We start from the raw sequence: 13,342 nt of genomic DNA, 5'->3' as shown, positions 1-13,342 counted from the left end.
GAGTTGTTTGTTTTTTAGTGTTTGTTTATTTATTTGGCTCGCTGGGCCTTAGTTGCACACAGGATTTTTCATCTTCGTTGCGGCACAAGGGATCTTTTTTGTTGTGACATGTGAGATCTAGTTCCCTGACCGGGGATCAAGCCCAGGCCCCCCGCACTGGGAGCATGGAGTCTTAGCCACTGGCCCACCCAGGGAAGTGGCACAAACTACTATTTTCATCATGTGTTATCTTTCCACTTAAAGTCATTGAAGGGGAGTAGTCAGGGAGTAAGAGAAATTTTCTCTCTTTTTCCATCCCCACCCTTCTTATGATATTTCTACATGAGTTAGAACCCTTGGACAACTTTGTGGTTTAATTAATTCACTCTCATTTGTATGAGTTTCAGATGTAATACTCTTGTATGGAGTGGGGAGTGGGGGTTGGGGGTCAGGGAGGCAGGGGGTGAATTCTTTGTCACATGAAGGGTCAGATCACACAGAGAAGATCCATACCTGTTCAGACTGAAGGAAGTGGGGAGGGAATATAAGATGCTAATGCTCGGCCATCAAGAGTTCTGTTGGGCAGAGGAGGCTGACAGCCCCTGGGGGCTAGCACAGTCAGTTCTGGGCTCTCTGAGTCGCTGTGCACTCAGGCCCTGTACCAAGTAAACCCCAACAAAATGCTGCAATTTCTGTGGATCAGTTCAGTTCAGTCGCTCAGTCGTGTCTGACTCTTTGTGACCCCATGGACCGCAGCACACCAGGCTCCCCGGTCTATCACCAACTCCCAGAGCTTGCTCAAACTCATGTCCATCAAGTTGGTGATGCCATCCAACCATCTCTTCCTCTGTTGTCCCCTTCTCCTCCTGCCTTCAATCTTTCCCAGCATCAGGGTCTTTTCTAATGAGTCAGTTCTTCACATCAGGTGGCCAAAGTATTGGAGCTTCAACTTCAGCATCAGCTCTTCCAATGAATATTCATGACTTATTTCCTTTAGGATTGACTGGTTTGATTTCCTTGCTGTCCAAGGGACTCTCGAGAGTCTTCTCCAACTGTTCAAAGTATCAATTCTTCAGCACTCAGCCTTCTTTATGGTCCAACTCACATCTGTACATGACTACTGAAAAGACCATAGTTTTGAATAGATGGACCTTTGTCGCAAAGTAACATCTCTGCTTTTTAATTCACTATCTAGGTTGGTCACAGCTTTTCTTCCAAGGAGCAAGCGTCTTTTAATTTTATGGCTGCAGTCACCATCTGCAGTTATTTTGGAGCCCAAAAAAATAAAGTCTGTCCCTGTTTCCTTTGTTTCTTCATCTATTTGCCATGAAGTGATGGGACCAGATGCCATGATCTTTGTTTTTTGAATGTTGAGTTTTAAGCCAGTGAGGAAGCCTTAATACCCACTCAGCCCCAACTCCTATGCCCAGCTGGCCCTGAATAACACATGTCATCTTTTAAACAGGGACAAAGCCTTCTTTAACAATGATATATGTACCTGTTTACTTCCTTGGCTGTGTCGGGTCTTGATTGTGGGACATGAGGTCTTCCATCCTTGTTGCAGGTTTTTTAGCTGTGGCACGTGGGATCTAGTTCCTAAACCAGGGATCGAACCCAGTGCCCCTGCATCGGGAGTGCAGAGTCTTAGCCACTGGACCACAAGGGAAGTCCCGGGACAAAGCCTTTATTTAATTCCACAAACAGAAGTAGGAGTTGAAATGCCAGTGAAAACGTGTTTTCTAAAGTAAAGAAATTAACAGGTTGAGTTACAATGGAAGCATATTCATAGAGGCTTCCAGAAGGACCTGCCGGGGAAGATCACACAATCTCCTGGAGAAAGGGAAAACAGTATAAAAATTCCTTCACGTTGTGTGAAGAAAACAAATTGAGCTTCTTTGCAGAGTCCGGGGTTTGCCATGAGAAAAGAAGGGAGGGAGTGATCTAACTCTGGACCCTTAAAATAGAGGATGGGGGCAGGGGTGCAGTGGTCTGAGACCAGATGGGAGAGAAAAGTGACCCATGATTGCAAAGAAAAAGCAGACATTTGTCAAATAACCCTCTGTTAGAAAATGAATCGGTTTCTGACACACACATAAAAAATACTGGCATGTATTTATTTCAGATGATACATGAACAGATGTTTTATATTCTTCTCTGCACTTTTCTATTATTTCAAATTTTTATAGATACAAATAAGGGCCCTTTGGGGAATAAAAGTTGAAAACTAAAAGTTCCTATTAAGACAGTCGAATACTGTGTAGCTGTTACCAAAAAATTGAGGCCCATCTCTATGTGTTCACATGCAAAGATCTCCAAGAAGCACTGTGGAGTTAAAAAAAATATATATTTTTTTAAAGCAAGTTTCAGCATGGTCTATTTCACCCAGTCCTAACTGAATGAAATGCTTTTTAAATCCATGTGTGTCTTGCTATATGGATAGAATTAAATCCGGAAGAAGAAATAAATCATTAATGCAAGTGGGATTATTATATACCTTGTTATGTTCATTTCATATGGTGCGAATGAATTTTTATAAGTAAAAATTACTTTTATAATCATAGAAAAGTGACATTGAGTTTTATAAGGAATCCTGGAAGCCGAGAAGCAGCAGGGCTGGTCCCCTAGCCTTTCCAGATTAGCAGTCTGCCCAGCGACTGGAGTTCTCAGTGGCTCTGTGCTTGCCCGGCCTCCCTTCTGACTTGACGCTTGCGTGTCTGAGTGGGGGTCCGGGACGCATGCCAGCAGCGGTGGCGGTGACAAGCCCCAAACCACGTTTGTTCCATTACTTCCAGCTCCTTTCCAATCTCCCCAGTGAGAGCTCCTCTCTCTTATCTGCCCAGAGCTTGAGTCAAAAGTTCTTGTCAGCGTGATTGCGGAACACCGGGCTGGAAAACTTGCTGATAATACATAAATTCCTTTCCAAGAGCTGTGCCTGCAAGCGGGTCAGGAGGGCTCTGTGGCCTCGGCACATTTTGTACTCTGCACTTGGATAATAAGAGAGGAGATCTGGTAACTAAGAAATGGGAGGGACATTCAAGGATGTCACCACAGTCCCACCTGGTCTGGTAACCCCACTTTCCAAGCCCAGGCCTGGGTTCCCCTCCCAAAACCATGAAGGCTGCTGGGGAAGAATCTGAACATGTACGAGTCGCTGGGGATTTCCAAAATAGACACAAAGATAAGAGGAATAACAACAAAATCCAAAGAATTAAAAAAAAATAATAAAGATCACGCTCCAGTTTCTGAGACACATTTATGGCTTTTTATAAACAGATATGCGTTTGTTGAACGGAGCTTCAGTACACCCTGGTGACATTAGGCCTCTTCTGACATTTAGAAATTTAAATTTAGGCGCTCCCCTGGCTTATCCTTAATAGCAAAGTTTGCAAAACATTTCGTGCCGGGTGCCTGCTTTGTATGTGAACACGATGCAAATGGCACGCCGTCACATCAACTTCACCTCTCCTCGTAAAGCCCGAGGGAGACAGGGGGCCTTCTCCCCCAGTGGCCCACATTCTTTCCTTCATCTTCCCTGATTTAGCTCCAGAAAGATAGGGGTTCACATAACAAAATGTGCAGGAATGGATCAACACTAAGTAAAGGTTGACAGGTGATGATAGACCTCTAGTATGTCACTCATTCCTCCCCGCCAAACATGCCACTTTTATAAATGCACATCCCCCTCTACGGAGTAAATAGAGGAGAGACCAAATCATTTTAAATCTACCTTCACTCTTACCTTGGGCTTCCCTGGTGGCTCGGACAGTAAAGAATCTACCTGTAGTGCAGGGGACCGGGGTTCCTTGAACTGGGAACTCTGAAGGCAGCTGGTAGTGCTCCGAATGGGGGCGACATCTGGAAGCTTGTCTGCTGACCCAGTTCTTGGCTTCCCCTCCCTCAGGGAACCAGGTGACTTTCTCCAAGTCGGCGGATGCATTTGCCTTTGAGGAGGACAGCAGCAGTGATGGGCTTTCTCCAGATCAGACTCGAGGGGAAGACCTCCAGGGCTCAGCGGGATCCCCCCCGGACACGAAAGCTATGGAGACCCCTTTGGCGGGTCCTCGCGGGACAGTCCAGGTAAACAAACCCCCTTCCAGCCTGCTCATCTCTTCAGTCCTGAAATCACAGCTGCCACGGCGGGTTTAGCATAGAGACCTGAGAGATGTCTCTTCACAACACATCGTCCTGTTGTTAACTCTCACCGTGTTCAGTTCAGGGTTCTGTGTGTGAGGGCAGGAGCTTCCAGAAAACACCAAGAGAGAGAGTCCCCAGAAATATGTCCTTTGACTTAAATTTTCAGTATCTACTCGGCCAAGTAGATCTCTTTTATCTCCATTTTTGCAGACAAGGTAGAAATGAGGCTCCCAAAGATTTGACAGTCAGTCGACAGTCTCCTGGAAAGAAAGGGCCACTGCAGGACTGGTTTCAAAGCTCACGGTCCTTCCTGTGATTGAGTTGCCACTGTAGGATCTGGGGAGCAGGAGCTGGAGGTGCTGGTGGTTGCTGTTCAGTCGCTAAGTCATGTCCAACTCTTTGTGACCCCAAGGACTGCAGCACGCCAGACTCCTCTGTCTTTCACTGTCTCCAGGAGTTTGCTCAAATTCATGTCCATTGAGTCAGTGACACTATTTAATTCATCTCATCCTCTGCTGCCCACTTGTCCTCCTGCCCTCAATCTTTCCCAGCAGCAGAATCTTTTCCAATGAGTTGGCTCTTCATGTCAGGTGACCAAGTATTAGAGCTTCATCTTTAGCATCAGTCCTTCCAGTAATATTCAGGGTTGATTTCCTTTAGGATTGACTGGTTTGACCTCCTTGCTGTCCAAGGGACTCTTAAGAGTCTTCTCTAGCACCACAATGGGAAAGCATTGATTCTTTGGTACTCAGTCTTCTTTATGGTCCAAGTCTCACATCCGTACTTCACTACTGGAAAAACTGATTGGCTAAAAAGCAGGAGACCCAAGCTGCTCCTGCCTTTAGCAGGTGTCCACACGCCAAATCCTGCAAAGGCTGCCTCCAGCCCTAGCCCAAACGTAGCACTCCCCTCTTTCTGGACAAATCTACAGACTGTCCAGACATGATAAATATATGTTGCAAATACTATTAAAAGCACATTTATAAAGAGCAGGATGATAGCTGTCAACAGCTACTGCCATGATTAAGCACCAGCTGTGTACCAGGACCAGTGCTAGGCACCTTGCCGGCGTTTTCTATCAGATGTTACAGAGAAGGAAATGAGTTGGTGAGGCTGAGTGTGGCCCTGGGAGCACCACAGACCACCCACCCTCCAACTCTGGAGCATCCCCTCTAGAAGCCACATCCAGCCTTGATGACACTCCCCTCTGCCTGGCAGGATGGTATTCCTGGAGCCCCCAGAGAAGATGAGTGTGAGCGTCCGCATAGGAGGAGGAGAGGAGGGGTCACATTCATGTGACAGCAAGATGTGAATCTTCCACCACATTCCGACTCTGGAGAGAACCCTCCACCCTCAGCCCCCTCCTTTCAGGAAGACCTCACTCCTCTTGGCCTCACAGGAGTTGTTCAATGACTTGAAACCAGATACTACATATATATATATACACACACACACACACACACATTGCCTATTTTTATTATTTTTTTTATATTATTTTATATGGGGCTTCCCTGGTAGCTCAGTGGTAAAGAACCTGCCTGCCAATGTAGAAGACATAAGTGATGCAGGTTTAATCCCTGGGTCGGGAAGATCCCCTGGAGAAGGAAATGGTAACCCATTCCAGTATTCTTGCCTGGGAAATATCATGGACAGAGTCCCGGGCACTCGGAGAATCCGGGTAGCCCCGGCTAGAGCCATGTCCCGGAGCCTGCGCACTGCTCTCATTTTCGGCGGCTTCATCTCCCTGATCGGCGCCGCCTTCTACCCCATCTACTTCTGGCCCTTAATGCGGCTGGAGAAGTGCAAGAAGGAACAAGCCATAAATCGAGCTGGTATTGTTCAAGAAGACGTGCAGCCACCAAGGTTGAAAGTGTGGTCGGATCCATTTGGCCGGAAATGAGAAGACTAACACCACCTCTAACTATGAAAGTAGACAAGAGACTTCATGCTTTCAGTTCTGCAGTAAGTTCAATAAGTCACCTGGCTAGAGATCGCTGGCTGGAGCAGAAAACTCTAGAAGACCATAAAAAGTCCTATGCATGAGGAGTAGGTCCCTTCTTAAAAGGACCCTGGAACAAATCATACTATTAGGAGGGTTTTCATGATTTGGTATCCTTTCTAAAAATGAAGCTGTCTCACTCAGCTGGACTTGAAGGCTATCTACATATTATTCAGTCTCTGCCTCTTAGCCAGCCAAGCTGTGATATGAATACAAGCAATTAGTAGACTGGGGAAGATTCTAGACTGTTTTGCTATCCTCCAAACAGGAAATTTCAGGGGGAAACTACCATATTGAGCAGGCTCATAGGGCTCTTTGAAAATGTTAAAGTTGATAAAACTCTTTGAGGACAAGGTACATTGTACTCTTTAAGAATAAATAGTTCAACTCAACTATCTCATTAGGAAGGTTGCTGCATGTTGAGAAATAAACAAATTTGAAGCAAACTAAATGGGTCTGCATGCCTATTAGAAATCATTGTTGAATTGACTGAAATGAAAATATATATATTAAAATGATTTCTCTTACTTAAAAACAAACAAACAAAAAAAAAGAAATATCATGGACAGAGGAGCCTGGTGGGCTACAGTCCATGAGGTCGAAAAAGAGTCGGACACAGCTTAACAACTGAGCATGCATTATTTTATATATTTTAATTATATATAGATATCTTATATCTTATTTTTATTATATATAGATATTTTATATCTGTGTGCACTTTTAATTTTTCAATTGAGGTATATAATTGACATATAACACTATACTAATTTCAGGTGTTCACCACAACTGTTTGATACCATATATGTCATGAAATACACAATATATCAGATCAGATCAGTCACTCAGTCATGACTAACTCTTTGCGACCCCATGAATCACAGCATGCCAGGCCTCCCTGTCCAACACCAACTTCCGGAGTTCACTGAGATATCCATCGAGTCAGTGATGCCATCCAGCCATCTCATCCTCTGTAGTCCCCTTCTCCTCTTGCCCCCAATCCCTCCCAGCATCAGAGTCTTTTCCAATGAGTCAACTCTTCGCATGAGGTGGCCAAAGTACTGGAGTTTCAGCTTTAGCATCATTCCTTCCAAAGAAATCCCAGGGCTGATCTCCTTCAGAATGGACTGGTTGGATCTCCTTGCAGTCCAAGGGACTCTCAAGAGTCTTCTCCAACACCACAGTTCAAAAGCATCAATTCTTCAGCGCTCAGCCTTCTTCACAGTCCAACTCTCACATCCATACATGACCACAGGAAAAACCGTAGCCTTGACTAGATGGACCTTTGTTGGCAAAGTAATGTCTCTGCTTTTGAATATGCTATCTAGGTTGGTCATAACTTTCCTTCCAAGGAGTAAGCGTCTTTTAATTTCATGGTTGCAGTCTCCATCTGTAGTGATTTTGGAGCCCAGAAAAATAAAGTCTGACACTGTTTCCACTGTTTCCCCATCTATTTCCCATGAAGTGGTGGGACCAGATGCCATGATCTTCGTTTTCTGAATGTTGAGCTTTAAGCCAACTTTTTCACTCTCCACTTTCACTTTCATCAAGAGGCTTTTGAGTTCCTCTTTACTTTCTGCCATAAGGGTGGTGTCATCTGCATATCTGAGGTTATTGATATTTCTCCCGGCAATCTTGATTCCAGCTTGTGTTTCTTCCAGTCCAGCATTTCTCATGATGTACTCTGCATAGTAGTGAAATAAACAGGGTGACAATATACAGCCTTGACGTACTCCTTTTCCTATTTGGAACCAGTCTGTTGTTCCATGTCCAGTTCTAACTGTTGCTTCCTGACCTGCATACAAATTTCTCAAGAGGCAGATCAGGTGGTCTGGTATTCCCATCTCTTGCAGAATTTCTCACAGTTTATTGTGATCCACACAGTCAAAGGCTTTGGCATAGTCAATAAAGCAGAAATAGATGTTTTTCTGGAACTCTCTTGCTTTTTCCATGATCCAGCGGATGTTGGCAATTTGATCTCTGGTTCCTCTGCCTTTTCTAAAACCAGCTTGAACATCAGGAAGTTCACGGTTCACATATTGCTGAAGCCTGGCTTGGAGAATTTTGAGCATTACTTTACTAGCGTGTGAGATGAGTGCAATTGTGTGGTAGTTTGAGCATTCTTTGGCATTGCCTTTCTTTGGGATGGGAATGAAAACTGACCTTTTCCAGTCCTGTGGCCACTGCTGAGTTTTCCAAATTTGCTGGCCTATTGAGTGCAGCACTTTCACAGCATCATCTTTCAGGATTTGGAATAGCTCAACTGGAATTCTATCACCTCCACTAGCTTTGTTCGTAGTGATGCTTTCTAAGGCCCACTTGACTTCACATTCCAGGATGTCTGGCTCTAGGTCAGTGATCACACCATCATGATTATCTGGATCGTGAAGATCTTTTTTGTACAGTTCTTCTGTGTATTCTTGCCACCTCTTCTTAATATCTTCTGCTTCTGTTAGGTCCATACCATTTCTGTCCTTTATCGAGCCCATCTTTGCATGAAATGTTCCCTTGGTATCTCTAATTTTCTTGAAGAGATCTCTAGTCTTTCCCATTCTGTTGTTTTCCTCTATTTCTTTGCATTGATTGCTGAAGAAGGCTTTCTTATCTCTTCGTGCTATTCTTTGGAACTCTGCATTCAGATGCTTATATCTTTCCTTTTCTCCTTTGCTTTTTGCTTCTCTTCTTTTCACAGCTATTTGTAAGGCCTCCCCAGACAGCCATTTTGCTTTTTTGCATTTCTTTTCCACGGGGATGGTCTTGATCCCTGTCTCCTGTACAATGTCACGAACCTCATTCCATAGCTAGGCCCTTAAATCTATTTCTCACTTCCACTGTATAATCATAAGGGATTTGATTTAGGTCATACCTGAATGGTCTAGTGGTTTTCCCTACTTTCTTCAATTTAAGTCTGAATTTGGCAATAAGGAGTTTGTGGTCTGAGCCACAGTCAGCTCCTGGTCTTGTTTTTGCTGACTGTATAGAGCTTCTCCATCTTTGGCTGCAAAGAATATAATCAATCTGATTTCGGTGTTGACCATTTGGTGATGTCCATGTATAGAGTTTTCTCTTGTGCTGTTGGAAGAGGGTGTTTGTTATGACCAGTGCATTTTCTTGGCAAAACTCTATTAGTCTTTGCCCTGCTTCATTCCGTATTCCAAGGCCAAATTTGCCTGTTACTCCAGGTGTTTCTTGACTTCCTACTTTTGCATTCCAGTCCCCTATAATGAAAAGGACATCTTTTTTGGGTGTTAGTTCTAAAAGGTCTTGTAGGTCTTCATAGAACCATTCAACTTCAGCTTCTTCAGTGTTACTGGTTGGGGCATAGACTTGGATTACTGTGATATTGAATGGTTTGCCTTGGAAACGAACAGAGATCATTCTGTCAATATCAGCTGTAGAACATAATTGTTGGATATTATATCTACTGTATATATTGTGAAATATAACATATACATGTGATGTATGTGTGTATATGTTACATGTGCTGTAACATATACATGTGATACATGTGTGAATTATGTGTGTATTTCACAATATATATGATAGATACAATATATCATCATGTATATTATGAAATGATCACCAGGATAATTCTAGTTAGCATCCATCTTCATATACAGTCACAAATTTTCTTTCTAGTGATGAGAGTCTTTAAGATCTACTCTCTTAGGAACTTTCAAAGAGACCATGCAGTCTTGTTAACTATGGTCACCATGCTGAACATAACACCCCCAGGATTTATTTATCGGATGTGTGTGTGTATGTTAGTAGCTCAATCTGTCCAACTCTTTGTAACCCCATGGATTGTAGCCTGCCAGGCTCCCCAGTCCATGGAATGCTCCAGGCAAGAATACTGGAGTGAGTTGCCATTTCCTTTTCCAGAGGGTCTTCCCTACCCAGAGATTGAACTTGGGTCTCCTACATTGCAGACAGATTCTTTACTGCTGAGCCACCAGGGAAGCACAATTTATTGTATAGCTGGATGTTTGTACTTTTTAAACCCATATTAGTTGGAAACATTTTTATACTGTAAAGCATGCAGGGATCAGAGACAGTTTCAGGAGTTATTTACCATGACCCTCTTTCCTGAAGCTGTACTGTTACTGGTCATTGTCAGGCCCTTCTTCACTCCATCAGAGCAAATTCAAGGCTGCCAGGAGGAAATGTGGAACAAGAGGGAGACAGAAGACAGAAAAAGCAGAGCCAAAAGAGCTGCATGTTTGTTGTGCAAGAGTTTATAATCAAAGCATTCTTTCTTCTCTGCATCCCAAGCTTCTTTGCAGCCCAGAGTCTTGGATAACATCAAACAGTACCTCAGGCCATTTGTATTCTTATTGCTCTGATAGTAAATTCCTCAGCTTCTTATTTAAAGATGGTTTGGGGAGAAGACACAAGCATTTTCTTTTTCACCCTTGAAGTGGGAAGAAGGGAATGAGCACTGAGCAATGTCAGGCAAAATGCAAAAATCATTTTGCATCAGTTAATCCAGCAGCCTCAAGTGAGAGATGAGGGCATGGGCTCTGAGAGAAAAGGATGCTACAGACCTTTGACACGTGCTCAGGCAAAGACTGGGCAGCTCAGGGGCCTTTTCTGAAAGTCATGGCATAGGACTGTGGGACAGGAAGAGGATGCTGCGTTCATTTCTGCATCCTCTATGTGTGGGAACGTGCCTCTCATTAAGGTTTTCCTGATGCTGCACCCCTACACACACATATTTATATACACAGACATACACACAGACACACAGGTATGCACACACAGACACACATGCAAAGGAATGTATACACATACACATATGCACACATACATTACAGAAGCATACACAGAGACATATACGCACATACAGAGACACACATACACACACGTACCTACACACTTTCCTTCCATCTGCCAACCCCCTTCTCATCTGACTTTTTCATTGTCCTACCTTTCCCCCAAAGTCCCTCCACTCATTCCTCCCGCTTCTTCTCTTTTTCAATCCACTGTCAATTCCAACATGTAGACCTCACTGCAAGTAGGTAGATCCCGCCCACAGGGTGACCAGATGTCCCAGTTCGCCTAGCCCAAGCTGGTTCTATACCTGTTGGATGGAATGATTATTTATCATGCCTGCTTTCTCTCTTAAAAAGAGTCCTCAATTGGTTGACAGATCATGTACTTGACTCTCCACCCCTGGGGACAGAGTCTGAGGTTTTCCTCAGATAAGAAGCTGGGGTTGATGCAGCAGAGCTGGGGGGTGAGGGTGGACGCCTCCACTGCAGCATCCCCGTGTCACAGTTTCTGCTCCTGCATCCTAATCAGGCTCAAATTTGGATTTTCAGGATTCAGAAAATGAGAGGAGTGACCCAGCCCCACACCCCGGCAACCAGCCAGACCCGGGCAAGCAGGGGCTTGGCTCCCTGGGCACCCCCATCACTGGGCACACAGCCGTAAAGGTAGGATGGGCCAGCCTCCACGCCCGCCTGAGCATGCAGCTCACGGGGCCATTGCGGGGCAGGGCATGCTGAGTTAGGTCTGGCAACGGGGAAAGTCATGTGGACCGATGGATGGATTCAGTCCACTGGGAGCATCACTAGACAGGGGTGGAGAAGTGGGCTATCACTGTACATGGACCAAGAGGCTCTTGCCCATCAGGGATCTTCCCCACAGAAAAGAAGCGTCTGTGGCTCCTTTCTTTGGGCTCACAGTTCAGCCAGCAGGTTCCTGACTTGAAAGCCTTCGGTAGCTTAGCCTAGAGACAGACACTGACCTCAGTGCACACAGGATTTGCACGCGCCGTAACACAGGTTTAGATAGGACAGTGGCTTTTACACAAGGGAGGCCAGCCTGAAGGTCTTGCCTAAAGTAAAGCCTCTGTCAGTCAAGCCAGTCTCCCTGTGGACATGAACGGAGGCCTCATATTCGCAGGAGGCACAGAATAAGCAGGATCGCGTAGTTTGGGTTTAATTTTCTCAGCATTATATCTTAACAATTCACAAAGTACTTTCTCCTCAGTTAACTGGTAGTCATTTGACTTTTTTCATAATATTTTATCCCAAATAACTTCTCACTGACTTGGGGGCATATTAATATTTTCTCAGCTCTAAAGCTGGCACTTAATGCTGAGATGATTCTTAAGAAATACTTTTAAAAGCTTGCAAGCTGAGTAAGAATCAGTGTTAAAGTAATGGCCCTGCCACCCTGTCCATGCATATACACAAAAGTGGTCTTCTTTTTTTAAATTTTGTTTGTTTCTTTATGGCTATGCTGGTCATCACTCTTGCATGGGCTTTTCTCTAGTTGCGGAGAGTGGGAACTGCTCTCCAGTTGCGGTGCTCGGGCTTTTCCTTGCGGTGGCTTCTCTTGTTGCAGAGCACGGGTTCTAGGGTGCTCGGGCTTCAGCAGGTGCAGCACGTGGGCTCAGCAGTTGTGGCCCTTGGGCTTAGTTGCTGTGGAATCTTCCTGGATCAGGGATCAAGCCCATGTTTCCTGCACTGGCAGGCAGATTATTTACCACGGAGCCACCAGAGAAGCCCACAAAACTAGTTTTCATGTTCTGAATGGATGACAGGCATTTCTGATTCCCAGGAAAGCTCCCCAGACTGCAGTGGCTTAAACCCAGCCTACAATCCACTCTTTCCTGGTGGCTCAGCTGGTAAAGAATCCACCTGCCAATGCAGGAGACACAGGAGATCTAAGTTCGATCCCTAGGTTGGGAAGACCCCCTGGAGAAGGGAACCCACTCCAGTATTCTGACCTGGAGAATTTCATGGACTTGTCCATGGAGTCGCAAAGAGCGACTTTCACTTCACAATCCACTCAGCTCAACAGCTTTGAAATTATGTGGCTATTGGTGAATTTTGTTCATTACGGGTAGAGGGAAGAGACATATTGACTTGGGAGAATATTTATATTTTAATATTAATATGATTCAGTGATTTCCACCATTGGGAGCAAAGAGAAATTGTATTAATATTTCTACTGAAGTGTTTAAATTTTGCCTAATGCAAAAGAGTTGGAAAAGACCCTGAAGCTGGGAAAGATTGAAGGCAGGAGGAGAAGGGGACGACAGAGGCTGAGATAGTTGGATGGCATCACCGACTCCATAGACGTGAGTTTGAGCAAGCTCCAGGAGTTGGTGATGGACAGGGAAGCCTGGTGTGCTGCAGTCCATGGGGTCGCAAAGAGTCAACTGAGCAACTGAACTGAACTGAATGCAAGTGAGCAGAGCCTTCAGCCTCTTCGTACTAAGAA

The 13,342-nt window shown here is 44.7% G+C and overlaps 1 protein-coding gene and 1 pseudogene across 19 annotated transcripts in view; both read left to right on the top strand.

Annotated features, from left to right (window-relative positions):
• The window catches only part of MYOCD (myocardin), a 92,630-nt gene that overhangs the window by 53,810 nt on the left and 25,478 nt on the right, over positions 1-13,342 (top strand). For 14 of the 19 annotated variants that reach the window (XM_086358768.1, XM_086358767.1, XM_086358765.1 and 11 more), the window contains 2 exons: positions 3,881-4,056; positions 11,431-11,544. In XM_086358768.1, the coding sequence (XP_086214894.1) occupies positions 3,881-4,056; positions 11,431-11,544 (290 nt within the window). The remainder of the gene's footprint in view (positions 1-3,880; positions 4,057-11,430; positions 11,545-13,342) is intronic. The other 5 variants (XM_086358775.1, XM_086358766.1, XM_086358776.1 and 2 more) reach the window with 1 other exon arrangement.
• On the top strand, positions 5,637-6,146 carry LOC147352004 (small integral membrane protein 20 pseudogene; annotated as a pseudogene).

The sequence above is a fragment of the Bos grunniens genome, chromosome 19, assembly GCF_055505025.1.
Source record: "Bos grunniens cultivar Pamir isolate PY7600 chromosome 19, Bosgru_T2T1.0, whole genome shotgun sequence".
Classification (NCBI taxonomy): domain Eukaryota; kingdom Metazoa; phylum Chordata; class Mammalia; order Artiodactyla; family Bovidae; genus Bos; species Bos grunniens.
This window is presented reverse-complemented; position numbering and strand designations above follow the sequence as displayed.